Below are 20,977 nucleotides of genomic sequence, written 5' to 3'. Positions count from 1 at the left end.
GTAGAGACTGTCCAGTTTGGCCAATGTACATGGTAGAGGGGCATTGCTGGCACATGATGGCATATATCTTATTGGTAGATGTGCAGGTGAACGAGCCTCTGATGGTGTGGCTCATGTGATTAGGTCCTATGATGGTGTCACTTGAATAAATATGTGGACAGAGTTGGCATCGGGCTTTGTTGCAAGGATAGGTTCCTGGGTTAGTGTTTTTGTTCTGTGGTTGCTGGAGAGTATTTGCTTCAGGTTGAGGGGGCTGCCTATAAGGGGGCTGTCTAAATGGGCCATCTTGATTATCGCTACAAAAGATTTTTTTTTCTCCTGCTGATAATAGCTCATCTTAATTAATTAGCCTCTTACAGTTTGTATGGCAACTTCCACCGTGTGTGTGTGTGTGTGTATATATGTATCTTTTTATACGTTCCATTCTATACATCCAATGAAGTGGGCTGCAGCCCACGAAAACTTATGCTCCAATAAATTTGTTAGCCTCTAAGGTGTCACAAGTCCTCCTTTTCTTCCAAACTATGTCAGTAATGACTTTTTAAAAATAGTAACATCTGATATTTAAGTGACTTTGTAAACAAATTGCTCTGTAGGAGCTAAAGTTGTGGATAGCAGGACAACTTACAAAAACAACTTTCACAGTTTGTAATTTGGTAGTGTGTCTAAGTTAATTTTACATGTCCATAAAATCGTTTTTCATTCCTAGAGACGATTCCTTTGGAATCAGCATGCAGCATGTATGTGCAGCACTGTACAGAAGCTTGCACTACAGCTCTCTGTGCTGTGCTTCAATAAATAGCACCGGAATCTTAAGTATTTTATCTATTAGCTTTTAGAGCACTGAGCTGATTTATAAAATGCCTGATTTCTTCACTGATACTGAGGAACAATGTATAATAAAATCTCATCAGGTATACATGTTCTGTAAAATCACTGCAATTATGTCAAAAGTCCCAGTGTAAATTTAGCATCTTTTGTATTTAAAAAAAATGCAAATACAGTATTGAAATAATTCAGTATCACTTTCCTTTTTGACTTTCACAGCCAGTGTTCAAGACGCTGCCAGGGCAAAGGATCACAAGGCTGGAGCTGGGAGGAGCTCTTAATACGCCACAGGAGAAAATTTTTGTGGCTACAGGATCAGAGGTTAGAGGTTTCACAAAGAGAGGGAAGCAGTTCCTTTCATTTGAAACTAACCTCACTGAAAACATCAAAGCTATGTATGTGCAGTACTTTGTTTTTCATTATTATTTCATGTTAGTAAAACTAGTTTTAGTTTTTGGTTCTGTGAAAGAATTTATCACATTAGTCTAAATTGGTTTCCTGGCAGGTAGCTCAGGAAAGTGGCAGTCCGGATTAAGTATCTCCCAACTAAGTGCAGTATACTATTGTGTTTTAATATTTATTTTTTGTATCACTTTTTAAAAAAATTTCATGTACTCCTAGCACTCAATTTTTTTTCTCAAAATGAAATTTTAGCGTTTATTTTTCTGTACAACCAAATAGTTGTATTGAATTTTTCTCTAAATAGTATCTGTGCAGGATTTTAATTCTTAAGTCTCTTCTCTCTATCCCAAGATAGGCAGAACTCCTGTAAAGGTATCAGTAGCAAGTGGAAGAGTGAGCCCATTACAACTGCTTGTCATTCATTAACTTAACTGCTGCAATTGAAAGCTTCTAGTCAGCTCCTCTTCATCCCAATCAGCCTTGATGACATACAGTATTCTTTTCTTTTTGTTCTTCCTTGACTTCCAATCAGGCTTGTAGTAGTTTTGTAATTTACTTTTCTGAATTTTTTTTTTTCTGCATCCCTTGCTTTTGTTGGCCCAGGAGTGCTGGCAGGATACTTGGCTCTGGACAGCTTAGAGGAACTTAATGACTGCACTACAGAAACATAGGTTTCAGAGTAACAGCCGTGTTAGTCTGTATTCGCAAAAAGAAAAGGAGTACTTGTGGCACCTTAGAGACTAACCAATTTATTTGAGCATAAGCTTTCGTGAGCTACAGCTCACTTCATCGGATGCATACTGTGGAAAATACAGAAGATGTTTGTTTCTATACACGCAAATCATGAAAACATGGTGTTTATCACTACAAAAGGTTTTCTCTCCTCCCCACCCCACTCTCCTGCTGGTAATAGCTTATGTAAAGTGATCACTCTCCGTACAATGTGTATGATGATCAAGGTGGGCCATTTCCAGCACAAATCCAGGGATTGAAGTGTTCTCCGACTGGTTTATGAATGTTATAATTCTTGACATCTGATTTGTGTCCATTTATTCTTTTACGTAGAGACTGTCCAATTTGACCAATGTACACGGCAGAGGGGCATTGCTGGCAAATGATGGCATATATCACATTGGTAGATGTGCAGGTGAACGAGCCTCTGATAGTGTGGCTGATGTGATTAGGCCCTGTGATGGTGTCCCCTGAATAAATATGTGGGCACAGTTGGCAACAGGCTTTGTTGCAAGGATAGGTTCCTGGGTTAATGGTTCTGTCAAACTGGACAGTCTCTACGTAAAAGAATAAATGGACACAAATAGATGTCAAGAATTATAACATTCATAAACCAGTCAGAGAACACTTCAATCTCTCTGGTCACATGATTACAGACATGAAAGTTGCGATATTACAACAGGAAAAACTTCAAATCCAGACTCCAGCAAGAGACTGCTGAATTGGAATTCATTTGCAAATTGGATACAATTAACTTAGGCTTGAATAGAGACTGGGAGTGGCTAAATCATTATGCAAGGTAACCTATTTCCCCTTGTTTTCCTAACCCTGCCCACCCCCAGACCGTTCTTGTTAAACCCTGGATTTGTGCTGGAAATGGCCCACCTTGATTATCATACACATTGTAAGGAGAGTGATCACTTTACATAAGCTATTACCAGCAGGAGAGTGGGGTCGGGGGAGAGAGAACCTTTTGTAGTGATAAACACCCATTTTTTCATGATTTGTGTGTATAAAAACAAACATCTTCTGTATTTTCCACAGTATGCATCCGATGAGGTGAGCTGTAGCTCACGAAAGCTTATGCTCAAATAAATTGGTTAGTCTCTAAGGTGCCACAAGTACTCCTTTTCTTTTTACAGAAACATAGTGCTTAGTTCTTTTTTGCTTATCTCTGGGTCCCTTTGTTTTGGTGTTTCAATAAATATGTTGAGGCCTGGGCTGTGAGGCTTCTCTTTCTGTGGGAATAGTTTGGGGGTGGGGAGGAAGGGGAGAGAAGGGAATGTAATGAAAAACCATTCAGTAAGGAAACCATGTGCCCTAGCTGACAGGGCACTGAAATGAGAGTTGGAGACCTGGGTTCTGTTCTAAGCCTTGCTTTTAATCTACTGTATGATCTTGAGTACTTTGGATGAGTCATTTTACTTTTCTGTACCTTTGGTTTCCTTATCTGTAAAATGGGTATTATACTTTGAACTACAGAGGTAGTAATATTATATAAGTGGTGTCCATCTAGCAGAAAATTGTCACGTTTGCTGCATTCTCTGTCCTAGGACTCAGGTCTGCTGTGCTGGGATGCCAGGTTTGTTTGAAGATGTAACTCCAGGTACTCAGTGCCTTGAGCAATGCCTCAAAGTCTTCTTCAAGGCACCCCATATAAATTTTCATCATTCTGAACTAAAGTGTTAAGAAAGTAAAATCTTTGAAAAGTATGCCTGGACTTAGCTGTGGAGCTCTGTGTCAGCACCGATCCAGGTTCTCTCTTGGCTTGGCAGAGTAGTTTCATCACGCAAGAGGCCTTTGTTGTGCCTTAGGTTCTGAGAGCACCCTTAAGCTCTGAGTCCCCAAGGCCTTTCAGGTCCTGGTGCTTGAGATGGTGGTATTGTGTTCTGGCTCATTTGATGAAGCATCACCTCCACGTAATCATCACCACCAAGAAACACCCAGCTGTCTTCCCGACACATCACTGCCAAAGGTTCTAGGCATCACTGCATTTAAAGAATGGGGATGACCTGCTACTGCTGCCTTTAAGGGCCTTGTGCCCTTGCAAACAGGTTTGGAACAACTGCTGAAGAAGGTGTGGCAAACGCTTTGCACCATAACTCCTCACTTAAAGACTGCTGAGAAAAAGTATGTATTCTGCTGACTGTATCCCTCCCCGCCTGAGAGCTTGGTTGTCATAGCTAGAAGAAGTCTGGCTAAACATATGGCATTGCACTCCAGAAACCTGAGCTTTGGTACAAGGTCTAATTTGGATACTTAGTGATGTGAACTAATAGGTCTTTGTGGCAATAGGGCACATTAAATTTTGGAAAAAGTCTGTGCTCTTGTTAAGATTCTTCCTCAGGGCAAATACCAGGATAATAAAAAGCTAATACAGGGTGCAAGGACCTGGCATCAGACGCTTGTGGTCTTTGATGCAGGAGATATGGAAGAATGAGTTTTGTGGTTAGCTAACTCTTCTCTGGGGAGATTTTACTTCCTGCTAAAATCAGGAACTGAATGGAAGATTCTGAGAACAGTGGTTAAGTTCAGAGTTGGTACATGATTGCCAGTGGATATGTGGTGTGCATTCTTACTGCTACTGCTTCCCTTAGAGATTAAAAACCTTAAGAACTTGGGAGTTGTGCCTGATCCATGCTCGGGTGCTGAGACCCAGGAATGAGAATCCTGTAAGTAAAACATTCTAACTCCAGAGTGACCCCAAATTCCTTGTTCAGGGGCATATTTGGGGATAGAAGGACAAGTCCCACACAATACCAGTTTGAATGTACCTTATCTTGGAAATGAACAACTATGGGGCCTGTTTAATACAGTAAGGAGATGGGAGGAAATACATCCCTCTTTTGTGGTGCACAAGACAAAACTTAATTTTTATTTGTATTGGGCCTTAAGTATTTGATGTCCCATGTTGGTAGTGCAGTATCAGGGTTAAAAATACTTCAGAGTACAGGTATCTGCATAGATTCAGGCACTGGCCCATTACCGTGTTTTCATTATGTACTGTGATTTAACTGTTAAATATTTGCAGTTATTAAGCTTTGCATTTGGTTGTATGTGTACATGGCACATTTCAAAGGAAATACAGTAGTTTAGAAATTGTGAACCATTGATTAAAATATTCTAATGTGCCAGAAGGCCTGCTGGGCTTATTTTGCACTAAAATGTGATGATTTAATCACTGCCTGTATGTAAAATATTTAGATTTTTACAGTGAGTAATGTTAGTATAATGTGAATTACATATTTTAGATTAAAAGCTCAGGGCTTGTCCACACAGTGGGGTAGTGCAGGGGTTCTCAACCTTTTTCTTTGAGTCCCCCCCAATACTATTAAAAACTCCATGGCCCAGCTGTGCAACAACAACAGTTTCACTGCATATAAGAGCCGAGGCCGATGTTATGGGGTAGCAAGGAGGGCAATTGCCCGGGACCCCACACCATAGGGGGCACAGTGAAGCTAAGTTGCCCAGGCTTTGGCTTTAGTCCCGGGTGGTGGAGCTTGGCCCTGGGCTGCAGTCCCACGTGACAGGACTTTTTGCCTTGGGCCCTAATGAGTCTAATGCCAGCCGTGCTTGGCGGACCCCCTGAAATCTGTTTGCAGCCCCACAGGGGGCTCTGGACCCCTGGTTGAGAACCACTGGTGTAGTGCACAGTAAGGGGATGTGATTTCTAAAGATCATTAACATGTTGCACATTAACTGGTCCATGCAGACCCTGCTGGTGTGCATTAAAAGTTCCTTAGTGCACTTGAACATAGTGCTGTTAAAACATTCAGCAGTGCATTCAAGTGCACTGGAGAACTTATAGTATGCACCAGCAATGTCAGCACAGACCAGTCAGTGAGCTCCAGAAATCACACCCCTGTAGTTTGTGTTGCTGCACTATATAGACATGTCTTCAGAGGGTGGATGCTCATCATTTGCAAGTTAGTTCCATTTCTGTAACCTGTATCCAACTAACCAAACGCGTTTAACTGTTCAGGTTGAGGAGAAAGCCTTGACATTATAAACCAGTGTACAACATGCTTTTTGCTAGCTGAAGGCTAAACTGAAATAATATCAAGAAGTTCAACCTTCTCTCCAAACATGTGTATCAAAACTAGCGCTCCATTCCATGTTCATGTAAATATTAACTTAATTGCCATATTTGAATCTTACACCAGCATGAATGTAGAGTTCATACAGCAGTGGCTGAAGGTGCTCTGCTGGGAGACCTGATTTGTTTCTCTGACTCGGCTTTCTTTTCTACCCATTCTCCCTAACCCATCCTACACCCATTATAGCTCCCTCCAGGGTCTTGATCAGTCTCACTATACTTCCATTAGTATGGCCTTGGAATGGAGTACAATTTTTGTTGTTGTAATAAATGGGGTTCTCTTTACAGTCTTACTGCTGATTTTTTTTTTTTAATGTTTTTCTAATGTTTATTGAACATTCCACTTGGGGTGCTGGGCTGACTTGACTACTACATGGAGCAAATGGCAGAGTGACTAGTGCAGCAGGATATGTACAATAAAGGCATGCAGGGACAGTATGCTAATAAAAATTAAAAACCATGTTTTAAAAATATTTTCTCCATACTTTAACTTGGAGTGGCCTGTTAGGGAGAAGAAACAGGATTTAGAGCAGTCAAAAACACTCTTAAAGTATTACTTTGTGTGTATATGTATCTGTATCTATACACACTTGAATAATAATTATACCTCTTTGTCTATCTGTCTGTTGTCATACCTATAGATAAGGCTTTTATAAAGCCCTAAAGTAAAGAAAAATGTTACACTGTCAGAATCCTGTAAAATGAACTAGAACCTAGTTTTATTTAATTAATTAAATAAAATGTATTTAATTTAATTTAATGTTATTTAATTTTGGCCACCTCCTTCACTGTAAATCTTCTTCCTCCCGCTTTACAAAAAGTGTTTAAATGTAATTTATCCACAAGATCAGAAGGGGACCAACTTTGTAAACGTCTTGGCAGGAGGAGTGAGTAGGAAGGGAAGTTGGGCTCTGCTTCAACTCTTTTTAAATCCGCGGAAGTCTTTCTGCTGATGTGTGAGAGTTGGATTGAGTCCCCTCTGAGAGCCACAAGGTGGCAGTAAGTGAAGAAGTGAGTAATTTTAATACTGGTATGATAGACAGTCCTGTTATGCAGTGAAACAAATGGAGCTCGCCATTGAATTGCCACATTTATTAATGTAGACATAATTTTTGAAACGGGCTGCCAAAAAACAGATCGGTATGCTTTTCTTTTTTGTATTTGTCTTCTCAATGAATATTCAGTATAACTTTTTAAGTCGCTCTTATAAGTAACCTAGGAACATAAATATTAAATCTACTTAACTTTATTCTCAAAGCTTCATTCAGTACAAAATATTTGCAACTTTGTGACTCGGTTTAAGAAAAATCATATTGAACTACATTTAATCATTTCATTGCTACTTACGTGGTAGGTGAGGCAAAACATCATTCCAAAAGTGACCTAAAAGTTTTGGTTGACTGAAAAATGTTAATTTTCTGTGTTGACTGAAGATATCCAGAATGTAACACTGCAATCCATCATATGTGATGAGACTCCTGATACTTAGGGTGTTGCAGAATGCTGCATTGTGGAATGCTTTCAGTGACCAGTAAATTAACAGATATTCATGGGGGAGGAGTGTAACTTTACATAGGACTTGTTTACACTCTAGATTTTAGCTTTTTGATCAATGCAGTTATAATGGTACAAACCCCAGTGTGTACACAATACATGGTTGTAATACATGTCCACAGTGGAAGTTTGAACTATTATAACTATGGCAGTATGGCTTCACTGGTGGCTAAAACCTCTATAGACAAGGGATTAATGCCTCAGTCACTCTTAAATATAGAATTTAGGCTCCTAAAGTAACTTGGGCACATTAGAAAATTTACCCAAGGCCTTAATTAAAACTTACTTGTGTGCAGAATGCCACCCTTCTATTTCAGCATTCTAGTTATGGTGAGTCATTTTAACTCAAGAGTCTGTGTTCACTCAATTGTTGTTTTTGCTTTACAGTTAATCTTCAATGTTTAATTAGTTTTTTGGAGTGTTCCTCCAAAGTCCAAAAGGGTTACTGCTCCATCATACTTAAATTTTCTACTCCCATTCATTCTTTTTTTTTTAAACTGAGCCCTTTCTCTTGCTCACCTTTCACCAAAATTTTATCTAATATATTTACCAAAAAAACCTAAATCAAAACAATGCCCCCATGCACCCAGCTTATATTGTGCTTCTAAAAATGTATTTTAAAAATGCCTTAACTACTTCTCTTAAGACACACATGGAGATCATTTTTTATGTTCTCTCATCCTGTTCTAGAAGGCTTAGGGGGAATTCTGCCTGAACATGCTTTTATCAAGAGGGCATTTCTTTTCTTTTAAATAATTTTGTTTCTCTTTAAATTTATATTATGAAGTGTATTAGTAAGGTCTCTTTAGCATTTTTTGTCTGCAGACCCTTTTGCAGAGATGAAAATAAACTACAGAAAAAAAATAAAGGAATGTAAACTATATGATTTTATAGTTTGTAGAAAATAACAGGTTTAATCTATTTAAACAGATTAATTGCTTATTTTGCTCACCTAAGGCCTTGAATATACAAACAGTTATACATGTGTGTAACTTGATCCACATGTATATTGGGGTCTAAGAGAATATCACTATAACTTGAAATGCTGACAAAATTAAATACTTTTCTTTTTCTCAGGCATATATCGGGAGCAGATCTCTTTCTTTGTGCAAGCTATATCTATAACCATTACTGTGACTGCAAGGACCAGCACTACTACCTGTCAGGAGATAAAATCAATGACGTCCTCTGTCTTCCAGTGGAGAAACTGTCTTGCATTAGACCAATATTGGCATGCCAGGATAGAGTCCTTAGAGTTTTACAGGTTAAAAATCTTTGCTTTTTTGTCACTTCCTTTACTAGTACCATAGAACCTCACTAATTCACACTAATGACTAAAAGATCCACTGTGAATTACTGATTTTTGTGAAATGTTAAGTAAGCACACAAACACTATTGTAAAATATCCAATCTAACACATCATGAAGTATGCTTTGTGTATTGGCTATAAATATTCTATAGCATATTTTATAATGTAGAAGACGTCTACTACTACTACTCTTAAATCTGCTGAGAAATGAAATGAGTGGTGTTTTTATAAGAATTACCATTTGTAGGCTAGTGAGGTAAGGATCAGTGAAATTCTGCTAAAAGGTAGAGGTAGGGGTGAGGGTGCACTTGCTTAGACCTTGATCCTGCATTTTACTCACATGTATCGTTAACTTAAGCTATAGTTCCTTATAATTTAAGTGAGTCGTCTCATTGGTTTCAGTGGCACTACTCATATGAGTAAAATTTAAACCCATGTGTTTGTAGGATGGGAGCTTATATCTGTCTCTCATAGTATATACATTTTCAATTTGAATAAATCACTTCAAGTTTTATTAATTAATGTTATGATTTATAGAGTTATGAGAAAGATAATTACATTTATACCAGACATGCCAAACCCGTGAAAAAAATGCAGAAATTTGGCTTGTTTTTGGCTTAATTGGCTTGTGAGTTGCTTGTTGGCTAGCTTTTGGCTTGTAGCTTGTTGCTTCTTTTTTTTTGATTGGCTCCTGGCAATCAGGAAGAAGGGGGGGGAGCAGGGGCAAGAGGGGGAGAGAGTCAGGGGTGCACAGCAGGCCCACCACAGTCCCAGACTGCACGCTGGGGGGAAAATCTAGTCACGTAGCGTGTTTGGGTTCTTAGGGATTGGCTTGTTTTGGCCTTGTTTTGAAATGGCATTAGCTTGATTGCTGGCTTATTGTGAAAGTCGCGGTGTTTATTTACCACGTGACTCTTGGCAGCTGTGTTGGTACATGAATTTTCAGGTTATATTGCCACAAAAACTGAGTTTTAAAAACACTAGAAATACATTTTATTTAACATCTTTTTAAAGAAAGTCAGTCTTGTACTCCATTTATACACTTCACTGTTCTGTAGTTTTTGAAAGATTACCAAAACATGCATCACATTTGGATAACTAAAGTTTATCCATAGGTATAACAAAGAATACACATACTTATGCAATTTTAAGTGATTTTTTTAATGGGGTTTTTGGATCATTTTAACTTTATTTTTCTTTCTTTCTTCATCTGTAGGGGTCTGATTTGCTATATGAAGTGGAAGTTTCTGGACCACCTACTGTTCTTGCTTTAAACAATGGAAATGGTGGTAACTAGATCTTAAATATATTAGTATTTCACTGAAATGTATTTTAAATAAAAATATCAAAATCTGGATGTCTTATTTACAAATATTGTAGAACCTTGGTTAACATTGTCTAGAAGCTGGTGTTAAAATTGCAAAAAGGGTCTGACCATGCAGCTCTGACCATGCAGTTGTTTCTTACAATAGTTCACATATAAAATTTGGTAGCTTTGATAGAAATGTGACTGATTAACTTATGTCAGAACATTTCTTATTAGTTCAGAATTTGTTCACTCCAAGAGATTATACATATTTTTTGGAAATTATTCAGGAATCAAACACCACCTTTTAAATATTTCTTTGACACATTAAATCCTGTTTGATTAATTTTTTTCAATATCACACATTCTTCTCATCTATCATTTGAGACTGTTGTTAGTTTGCCTTTTTAGTTTAAAAAAAATTCTGTAAATCACCTGAACAGCTCATTGCCAATAACAGAATTGCTCTGGTTAAGAGACAAAGCAAGATTCCTTTTAGTCTTCTAATCAAAGTTTCATATGTCCAAAGCTCCATTTTTCATATAGAAACATAACTAGCACTAGTGTTATAAGTGCAGCCTTTGTCCCCTTCAGGCAGGAGTAAGAGGCTAAGGCCCGACCTACACCAGTAATTTACTTCAGTATAACTACATCTCGTGCAGGTGTGAGAGACAGCTATACTGACCTAACCCCAGTGTAAACTAGCACTAGGTTGATAGAAGATTTATTCTGGATTCTCTATGCCTGTGGGAGAAGCCCTCCTGTCAGCATAGGCAGTGTCTACACTGAAGTGCTACGGTGGTGTAGTTGTGCCACTGCAGTGTTTTAAGCATACCCAAGCACTAAGAGGCATGAAGTGGAACCTCGGGGAATATCATAGCCTCCTATCCACACATGGTGAGAGAGGCCTGCAGCAATTTGGGCATGGGAGTTGTTCAGAAAGGGAAGGGCTTGATAGTTCCTCCCACATACCTTTTTCTGTCTGTGGATCCTATGCTGGCATAGTCTCTGGAGTGTAGATACAACCTTAAAGTTTTTAAAATTGTTTAGCTAGTCCTTTTGCTATCTTTGTCACCTGAATTTAGCACCATAGGTGAAAAAACGTAACGAATGGCTCTAATCCAGCTCCTAATCCATTTTCTTTCAGTCGGGCCATCTGAAAGTAGCATTGTGATGGCAGCAGCTGGTTTGGGAGGGAAAATAAATTTCCCTTTTAAATCTCACTTAGTGGAAGATGGACTCTGCAGCCCTTATCCAGGGAGGTGAACAAGTGAGGTAGTTTTGTTTGTTTGTGGTCCTTGTCTTTTTGAAGACCTTGCCACAAACCATATAAGGTAGATCAATCTAATAGTGGGGGAGGGAGGAGAGAGGAATGGGAGGGTAGTACTTCTCTTGCTAGTCTTGTCAGAAGCTGTGAAGAATATCCTTACTTTAATGTATTCAGTATTAATGTAAAAGGAGCAGGACATTATATAAACAGCTGTTGAGCTCAGTGAGAGATGCATGCATGTAAGAACAGCAGGAATGAACAATTTATTAAAATACCCGTAGTTCTCAAGATGTTTGTGTCCTCCTTCAGAAGTTCTAGCCTTGTTTCTGCCAACTATGTTTTGAAAAAGTCTGGTAACTCTGTTGCAGAGCATGGATTTGAATATTTTGTGATTCAGACATTACATTCTGAAGGAAAATGTTAAAGAAAAGACTTAAGTTTTTAAAAGATTTGAATAGTGTAAAAAACAGAACCAATATAGTACCTATATGCTTAGGTGATTCTGGAGAAGAACTTCTGTTTGGAACATCTGATGGGAAACTTGGTCTCATTCAGGTTTCAAGTGCCTCTCCAGTACATAAGTGGGAAATCAGAAATGAGAAGAAGAGAGGAGGTATGTACCCTGGTAATGTTTCCAGATCACTGGCATTCCATTATACACAAGGCTGTATGAAATAAAGTTACTAGTAAATTTCATTATACCTATGGGCATTTTTTGTGTTGTGGTAAATATTTTGAAGATTCATCACAGTTTTGCCTGTATTTTACAGTAACTTGAGTACTCCACTTCCTGGCTTTTGACCTCTTGCTGAAGATGTTTAATTATGGTTTTTGTCTTGGGTTTTTTTTTTTCTTATTCTTCATGCAGGTTATTTCCGGTTCTCATTTGATATGCTTTTGTTTACTATTTTAAGATGACTTTTAAAAAAATAAACTCCTTTAAATTATTTTGTATATATAATTTGACTATCTGCTATAGTGGTGGTTGTACTTATAAATCCAAACATGAATATCCTATTTTTCCAAACTTGTGGCATTTTGAATTCTTCCCACAGTAGAGGTTATCACTGTCCCTGTGTACTGTTGTTTTTGGTTACTTTGCAACTGCTTTCAGTCTGAGGATTGGACAAGGCTCTTTTTGAAGCTCCCCTATTCTTTAATTGGCCAAAAATTATTGCTGTGACTTCCAGGACATTGATTCCCTTTTATGTTTAGTATGCTGCCTCTGCAGCAGTCTCAGGTGGTGTTCCCCTGAAAAGGGAAGGACCATGAATAGAACCCAGTTATCCCATATGCCTGTAGAGCATTTTGTCTCTCAAAAATATTTTTAGTAAACTTCTTAGTATGATGTCATCTTTCAAATATGAAGAGTGATTTTGATTTTGGGTGATTGTGAGATGCTTTAAAGGGGTCTGAATCTTAGATTTGGTTTTGGGTTCTTTACAGTTCGTTTCTATTAAGTCTCTTTATTTCTGTGCTTTGCATTGGAATATAGTTCTGCTTTTTACCTACTTAGTCCAGTACATTGTTTCTCATAACAAAATGATGAAGTCACTCATTTTACTCAGAAGCCAAAAATGGCATTAGTAAAACTTTACAAACTTACCAAGAATGCTCTATCAATTTGTTTTTTCAAGACTACTAATGCACTAGAATACCTTTTTTATGGATGACTTTGCAAATCATTCATTGTAAGACAAAAGATTAAATGAGCAGTCAGTTTGTTGTTCATAAGAGGGTTTTTTCTTTATTTTTAGGTATCTTATGTATTGATAACTTTGACATTCTGGGTGATGGAGTTAAAGAATTACTTGTTGGCCGAGATGATGGTATGTTAGAAATCTATAACTTCGACTGCACAAATGAGCCTGTCCTTCGATATGATCATGTAAGCTCATCACAAGAAATGCCCTCTTCGCAGGGCATATTTTAAACTTCTTTGCTTTAAATTAAAAAAGAAATAAATTATAATTGTTTAATTTCTTAATTTTTATTTGTAACTATATTTAGGGCCCTACCAAATTCACAGCTGTGAAAAATACATCACGGACTGTGAAATCTGATCTCCCTGTGAAATCTGGCACCCAGCTGAGGGCTCCTATCCTGCGCAGGGCTCCAGCTGCTAGTCCCGGCCAGGGATGGGGGGGATGAGATTTCCTCTTCCACTGCAGGGATCTGCCCCGGCTACAGGAAGCTCCATGGCTCCAGCTGTCAGCCCCCGGCTGCAGGGAGCTCTGCGGCTCCACTTGGGCAGGAGACTGCTGGCAAAACCTAACATATGGTAATCTACCCCTCCATACCCTGCGACCCTCCCTTCTGCGCTGCTGCTGGTGGTGGCACTGGCTTTTGAGCTGGGTGCCAGCTCCCTGGCTGCCCAGCTCTGAAGGCCGCGCCCCTGCGAACAGCAGGCAGAAGTAAGGGTAGCAATCCCACGACCCCCCTACAATAGCCTTGTGTCTCTTCCCACACTGACCGCCTTTTGGGTCAGGACCCCTACCATTACACCACCCTGAAATTTCAGATGTAAACATCTGAAAATGTGACATTAACTAATTTTAAAACCCTGTGGCTGTGAAATTGACCAAAATGGACTGTGAATTTGGAAGGGCTCAAATTATATTGTTACACAGTTAAACGAATGGTATGCCATAGATATGTATTTGGACTGTCTTCCTTGATCTTCGGTCATTATTAAACAGTTTATATAAATTTATTTATTTAAATGGTCTGCAGCTGTTTTCTGCACAATATAGCTATATTTTTATATGCTCTCAAAGAGTGTTTAAAAGTTGGTTTGTTCAGTGCTGTACTTCATTTTATTTTTAGGTACACTGTATAGTAGCAATTACAAAAATGGCCAAGGGCTTACCAAAACGGTTATGAATTAAAAAATGTCATTTGTGTGTCAAAATTTCATGCTTCCATATAATGGTAGAAACTCCAACACAAAAGCAATGTGCTAATATGTGAAAACCAGAAAGTGAAACAGGCCAGTCAATTTGAATGAAATGATAAAATTAAACCGCACAAATGGTAAAAATACATTTTGCAAGGTCGGTTTTTTTGTTTTTTTGTTTTTTTTGTAAAATAAACTCGTGTTACTAATTCAGGTTAGTAAAACAATCTAAACAGCAGCCAACCAAACAAAAAACGCCTCCAAAACTTTAAAACATTGATTTTTTTTTCTCTTAAATAAACAAGTGACTCTTTAAAGTCTATACTTTCTGGTAGGGCTGTATTTATTACTAATTGTTTAAAATAGTGTATTTAATTCATAGTCACTCATCTTTCCTTCTAGCACATTCTGGTAATTACTGTTTGAAAATTAGACTGTGCATCAAGGTTTTACTTTATAAACCGGTTCCTAATATGTCTTTCAAGGTACATACACAGTAGAACCAAAAATATATGTGCAGAAACACAATAACCGGTAATTAAGTATTTCTTATACTTTTGAGCGGTTGTGTATCTGAATAGATTTTCTGCACTACAGTTAAAGAAGGGGAAGTGTTTTTTTTTCCTTAAACAGCACTCATATAAAATGAATAAAGTCATGTATCTTCTGAGTGCTCGTCTGTTTTTATTTTTTAGGCCTTGTCAGAGAGCATCACATCTATCCAGGGTGGCTGTGTAGGAAAGGATGGGTATGATGAAATCTTAGCATCCACATATTCAGGTAAGTTGTCTATTAAATACTTAAAGAATTTTGGCTATCGGTATTACAGTGGTTAAGCATACTGTGCTGTTAATGGAGCTGGAATTGTATTAAGACAGTGTAATTTGTTCTGGTTACAAAAAATAGTATTCTGGCTCAAAATTTTCTGCTATTAAAATACTTTTAAGTGTGGGAAACATTTTATTGTATATATTTTAAATTGTATTAAAACCCTGTGGTTTTTCACTTTATATCTCATTATAGCATACTACAGCAGTTAGTTATTGTCAGGTATAGGCAGCTGTATAACACAGTGATGAGTACATTAGAAATGTTTAGATTTTATACCTGATGGAATTGTTTACAGTTTTATAATTTTGTAATTATGAATAGTATCCTTTTTTGGTTCCTAGTCTGTCTTTTCCATGTCCCTCTTCATCATGAATATGCATCTTGCTAAGTGTGTAACAGCTTTGTTTTGCTTCTTTTGCCTTTTCAGTAGTGCTGAATTTTGGGAGCTCTCAAAGCAGCCACTTTTGGGAAATTAGAAAACAAGATTATTCTTCATAAGGAGGCTTATATAGACTTGAAGCCTTCAGTAGACCCCCAATAGCACTGGTCTGTCCGTGGGGGACATCTAGTAAGAAAAGTGTTGTATGTGTTTTGCTCAATAGTTTAAAACAGTAAAAGCTCACTTTTTAAATTATTGTTGGGTTTCAAACCTGATATGCTGAAATCCAAGTTTTAATCGTGTTAACCTTCATAGTAGGTTTTAGACTGAGTCAATGGCAAATGTTTACTTTGTGTGTACAGTGCAATTCGCAGAAGGCTAACAGGCTGTGGGGCAGATCCTCAGCTGGTGTAAATTGTTAGCTCCCTTGCCTTAATAGTTATGAGCTATTACAATTTATACCAGCTGTGGATCCACTCTAAAGTCTCCCTGCGGTTCCTCACTGTCTGTGGTAATGTTACTGTAAAGATCACAGAAGCTGTAAGAGGATTTTTTGGGAAAGCTCTGAAAGAGGTGGAGGAAGGAAAATATCTAGCTGTGGGCTTCCTAAGGTAAACTGCAGTAGGAGTGCAAAGTACGGTAGGTTTGGATCGTAAAAATAATGTTTAGAGCAGCAAATGATAGATTTGAATTTGGCACTGTAGCATTTTTTTATGTATTTTCTGCCTTTTTTTATGTATAGTCCTTGATTAATGGGGCTTTTTGTTGTTTGAAAAATGGTTGAGAGGTTTGAGACGCTTGTTAGTAACAACCTTTTGCTATGTTGCTCCTAAGACCTTGTCTATACTAAAGGGAAAAGTTGATTTAAGCTACGCAATTTGAGTTGTGAATAGCTTAACTCAAATAGACGTAGCTTAGATCTACTTACTGCAGGGTCCACACTACGTGGCATTGATGGGAGATGTTCTCCCGTCGACTCACCATATTCTTCTTGATCAGGTGGAGTACAGGAATCGATGGGAGAGCAATTGGTGGTCGATTTAGTGGGTTTTCACTAGACCCGCTAAATTGACCGCCAGCGCATCGATCGCAGCAGCGTCGATTCTCCATTAAGTGTAGACAAGCCCTACGTGGCTGTTGCTGTTATGGGGCGTATCAACAATTCACAGTAGGGAAAGTGTTCCCAGGGGAAATTTTGCTCATAAGCAGCATTTGCACTTACAATGTGTTGCTGCAAACAAGCGTCTACAGTACTGGACATGTACATTAGTTTTCATGGTGCATTTTGTAACAATACTGTGTCACTATTCCCCCTTTTAAAGGGGCTGAAATCGTTGAAAAGGTCTAGAAACCATTTGAATAAACATAGTTGGGGTGTCAGGACAAAACCAAATCAAGTGCTCTTTGTTCCAGTCTGGATGCCATGGTGAAAAGTAGCAAAACACTACTGATTTAAGAGATACAGAAACAGAAGTACACGTACCTATGCTGAGCCACATACTTAGTCCATTATACAACATTTTACTGCATTTTTATCCTTAAAAACTAACTATCCATGGTGTTATAGGAACCTCTTTTAGAGGATCAGCATTAAGCAATTAACAATTAATTAGCACATTATTGGCACTTTTCATCAAAAGATCTCAAAATGCTTTTTAAAGAACAATAGCTACCATGTCCCCATTTTACAGATTGGGAAATTACTCAACTCTGAAAATCCATGCCCAAACCTATTGTTCTGAGTCCGTATCAGAACAGGGAATAGAGCCCACACCTTAATTGCCTGTCTTCTGGACAATTCTGCCTCTTATGTTCTACAGTGTTACGGCCATGTGCCTCAGTTAGGACTTTTCATATGCTTTCTTGTTTATAGTTTATAAGGAATTTTTCATAGTTCTTTGTATGTTTCTTTCAGGATGGGTGACAGGACTGACTACAGAGCCTGTCCATAGGGAAGGTGGATCTGGTGAAGAACTAAAGATAAGCCAAGAGATGCAGAACAAGATTTCATCCTTAAGGTAGCTTAAATAAAGGAAAATTGTAAAGAAGGCTAAGTATAAAATGTGACCTATGTTTAAAACTGTGGTGATCTGGGGGAATAATCCTCTGGAAATGAAAGTAATGCTATCAGCTTGTGAAGCATACTTTTGTGTAACCCCTGGAACTACCAAAACAGCTAGAAATTTGTAAAGAGGAAAATACATATGGTTTTTACAGTGTGTTTATTTTTTGCATCTTGCATCACATATAGATGGATACAGTAGGTGAGGTAATATCTTCTGTTGGTGAGAGATACAAGCTTTAGAGCAGGGGTTCTCAAACTGGGGTTTGGGAACCATCAGAGGGTCGCAACATTATTACATGAGGGGTCAAGAGCTGTCAGCTTCCACCCCAAACCCCTTTTGCCTCCAGCATTTATGAATATGTGGTGGTTAAATTTATAAAAAAAGTATTTTTAATTTATTAGGGGGGTCACACTCAGAGGCTTGCTATGTGAAAGGGGTCACCAGTCCTAAAGTTTGAGAACCACTGCTTAGAGCTACAGAGAGTTCTTCAGGTCTGGGAAAGGTACTGAAAGTGTCACAGCTAAATACAAGATGGAATAGATAGCTTAGCGTAAGTATAAGTTGTTAGCACATATTCTAAGGGACTGTTCAAGGTGAAGTGGCCTGTTAACACCTCTGTAGTTCTAGGACAGAAAGGAGGGTTAGTGGGTTACAGTTTGGATTTATGGTTTATTACAACAGTGTCTTTCTTAAGGCCATGATTCTTAGCGTCTAGCAAAGTTACGAATTTACATGCCCAGGCTTATTGTTTGAAAGCATTGTGCAAGTTTCCTTTGAGGATGAGGGCTGATAGGTCAGATACAGAGTGATTGCCTTGAGTTTTGTCTTTTATCACTTTCTTGTGTGTGAGCTCATTCAAGAGCATAGTGATTGTCTGGTTTCATCCACATACTTGTTGTGGGACATTTAGTGCACTGGCTGAAGTACACCGCATGTTGTAATATGCATGTGTAGGACCCAGAGATCTTGAAAGGTGTGTTGCAGGGAGGGTGTTGATCATTTTAGCAGTGGAGATATGGCTGCAGGTTTTTCGGTTTTTCTGGCAGGGTCTGGTGCCACTTTCAGTTGGTATGTTCTGGTCTGTGACAAGCTTGCATCTGACGGTGAGGTTGTGGTGTTGTTTGAAGGCCAGAAGAGGGAGTTCTCTCCCACAACAACACTTCATAGCACATTGTGTAGTCAGTTTCACTCTTCTTTGATTTGCTTTCACATTGCCCTACTATGGTACCTGCCTGCGGTGTCAGTGTGTCTTTTTTGCATATTCTGAAGAAATGGTTTGGGTCTGTTTATCTAACTTTGGAACATGTCAGAGCAATATTTTACAGTAGAATCTTGTAACTTTACATACAATGTTGCCACACATATTTTCCAGGACAGTAATGTTCAGCAGATTATGAGTTCTCAAATGATACCTCACAAGGCACACTTTGTACAAAATTTATCATAGTTTTGAAAAAAGGAAGAACATAGGGATATTGTCTGTCACAACATGTCCTTCAATTAACTTAACTATCAGGGTAAGTTAATCACAGCCCCCCACCTAAGACAAAAGGGGTTATGAAACTGGGCAGAGAGGTTTTGCTGAGTCCTTACTTGGATAAGGGGGGTGTGTGTGTGTAAGAAGGTAAGAGTAAGAAAGGCCAGAGTAAAAGCCAAACAGTAGCCTGCAAACACAGTGCAGCCCTGAAGAAACCTAGAGAGAGGTTTGGGTCAAGGGTGCTAGCTGAACAAAGCTTGGGCTTGTAAGCTACGAAATGGCTTCTTTTCATTTTGGTCCCCCCTGCATTCAGAGAAGCAGGATTTTGTACATTCCTTGTAAATAAACAAGAAATCACCAGACTCCACTGTCAAGTTATACTCCCAAGTGGGACATCCCCAAGGCCCCAAACTTTGAGTAGCTGCGTAGATCCAAAAGCAGTAATATTATTTCACATGTTATCAAAGGAGGATACTAAATATTGATATGTGGTGGTCATTGAGATTTCACATCAGGAATTTATCGTTGGGGGAAATTTTGTCTTCCTTCCTAGATCCTCTTGAAATCTCTCTACTCTTAAAAAATACATATATATTGTTGTAATGTGTACATTTCCTTCTTTTGTAATTTAGATTGTTTGGGGGAAAAAAAGCTTTGCCACAGAATATCTGTGGAAGGGTGGTTGGTGACTTTATTCCTCTTTGTCCTAACTGGGAAAAAAATAAAGAAAACAGTCACTTTACAGAAACAGAATGAGTTTCATGGGCATTCTGTGAAAAAGTTACCTTCAGGATTTTATTTTTACATCTGACAGTTTCTCTTTCTTAGGAATGAGCTGGAACATTTACAGATAAAGGTATTGCAAGAACGTGAAAAATACCAGCAGTCTTCTCGGTCTAGTACTGCTCTTTCAGCAGTACCTGCATTTAGTGTGAATGACAAGTTTACATTAAATAAGGATGATGCCAGCTACAGTCTTATCTTAGAGGTGCAGACAGCGATAGATAATGTCTTGGTACAGGTGAGTGGTGTTTTAAAACCTAGAATCTAACAAAAATGTATGACTTTAAAACTAAACAATGAAGAAAATTGTAACATTTATTTTTTGATCCAGAACGCTGATAGCTGTTTGTTGCTTACTGAATTAATATATTTTTTAATTTGACAAGTTCGGTTTTAAAGGACTTCTTTAAAGCTAAAAGCCTCTTTCAGTTTGTTTTAATACTGGTTCAGAATCACATTGAAATACAGGTTTTATAAATATCTAGATTGTTATGAGACGAAACTGCAGTTTGTATCTTACTGAAAAAAATATTGGCTGTAAACTTTTCATATGCTCTTATGCTGTATTTTAAACACTTTTAATGTAGTGGAAGATTATAATTTTATACTGAAATAAAACTCAGACATATGACATACAATTATCAGCAGGCTGATGTGGAACTTCTGGGTTTACTCTTGGGCTTCACTTTTTTTAATAAGTGTAGCAAATAAAGAATATAGTTCAGAATCTTGAATGTGGTGTTCATACTGAATTGTGATATACTGGTGTTCTGTAGGTCATTTTGGTGTCCTCAGTACTGACCAAGTTGCATTAGAACATTATAGGTCACAATCCTACCATATGATCTGCCAGGGTTGGCCTCTTGGGATTTGACAGGGTTGTAAAGGTCCATCAACCTGGATTAGATCACAGGATGGAATTCTAGTTTCTAAAAGCATGAATTTGAAGTATGACTGTGGTGAGGATAAACTCCCTTCCAAAAGGAGGCCCACTTTATCAAAGGGGAAAAAAAAAAACCAAGGTTTGTTTGTTTTCTGGTCCTCTTTT

General features: G+C 38.2%; 1 protein-coding gene across 7 annotated transcripts in view; it reads left to right on the top strand.

Moving 5' to 3' along the window:
- The window catches only part of BBS7 (Bardet-Biedl syndrome 7), a 43,427-nt gene that overhangs the window by 4,251 nt on the left and 18,199 nt on the right, over positions 1–20,977 (top strand). For 5 of the 7 annotated variants that reach the window (XR_012158547.1, XM_073341035.1, XM_073341031.1 and 2 more), the window contains exons 4-11: positions 1,048–1,223; positions 8,690–8,876; positions 10,138–10,210; positions 11,994–12,110; positions 13,255–13,385; positions 15,089–15,173; positions 17,519–17,621; positions 19,975–20,167. Coding sequence is in view for 6 of the 7 variants with exons in the window: in XM_073341035.1 (XP_073197136.1) it covers positions 1,048–1,223; positions 8,690–8,876; positions 10,138–10,210; positions 11,994–12,110; positions 13,255–13,385; positions 15,089–15,173; positions 17,519–17,621; positions 19,975–20,167 (1,065 nt within the window). In the remaining variant the exon portion in view is untranslated. The remainder of the gene's footprint in view (positions 1–1,047; positions 1,224–8,689; positions 8,877–10,137; positions 10,211–11,993; positions 12,111–13,254; positions 13,386–15,088; positions 15,174–17,518; positions 17,622–19,974; positions 20,168–20,977) is intronic. The other 2 variants (XM_073341033.1, XM_073341032.1) reach the window with 2 other exon arrangements.

Source organism: Lepidochelys kempii, chromosome 4 (assembly GCF_965140265.1).
Source record: "Lepidochelys kempii isolate rLepKem1 chromosome 4, rLepKem1.hap2, whole genome shotgun sequence".
Classification (NCBI taxonomy): Eukaryota; Metazoa; Chordata; order Testudines; family Cheloniidae; genus Lepidochelys; species Lepidochelys kempii.
Note: the sequence above shows the minus strand (reverse complement) of the source record. Positions and strands in the feature narration are given on the sequence as shown.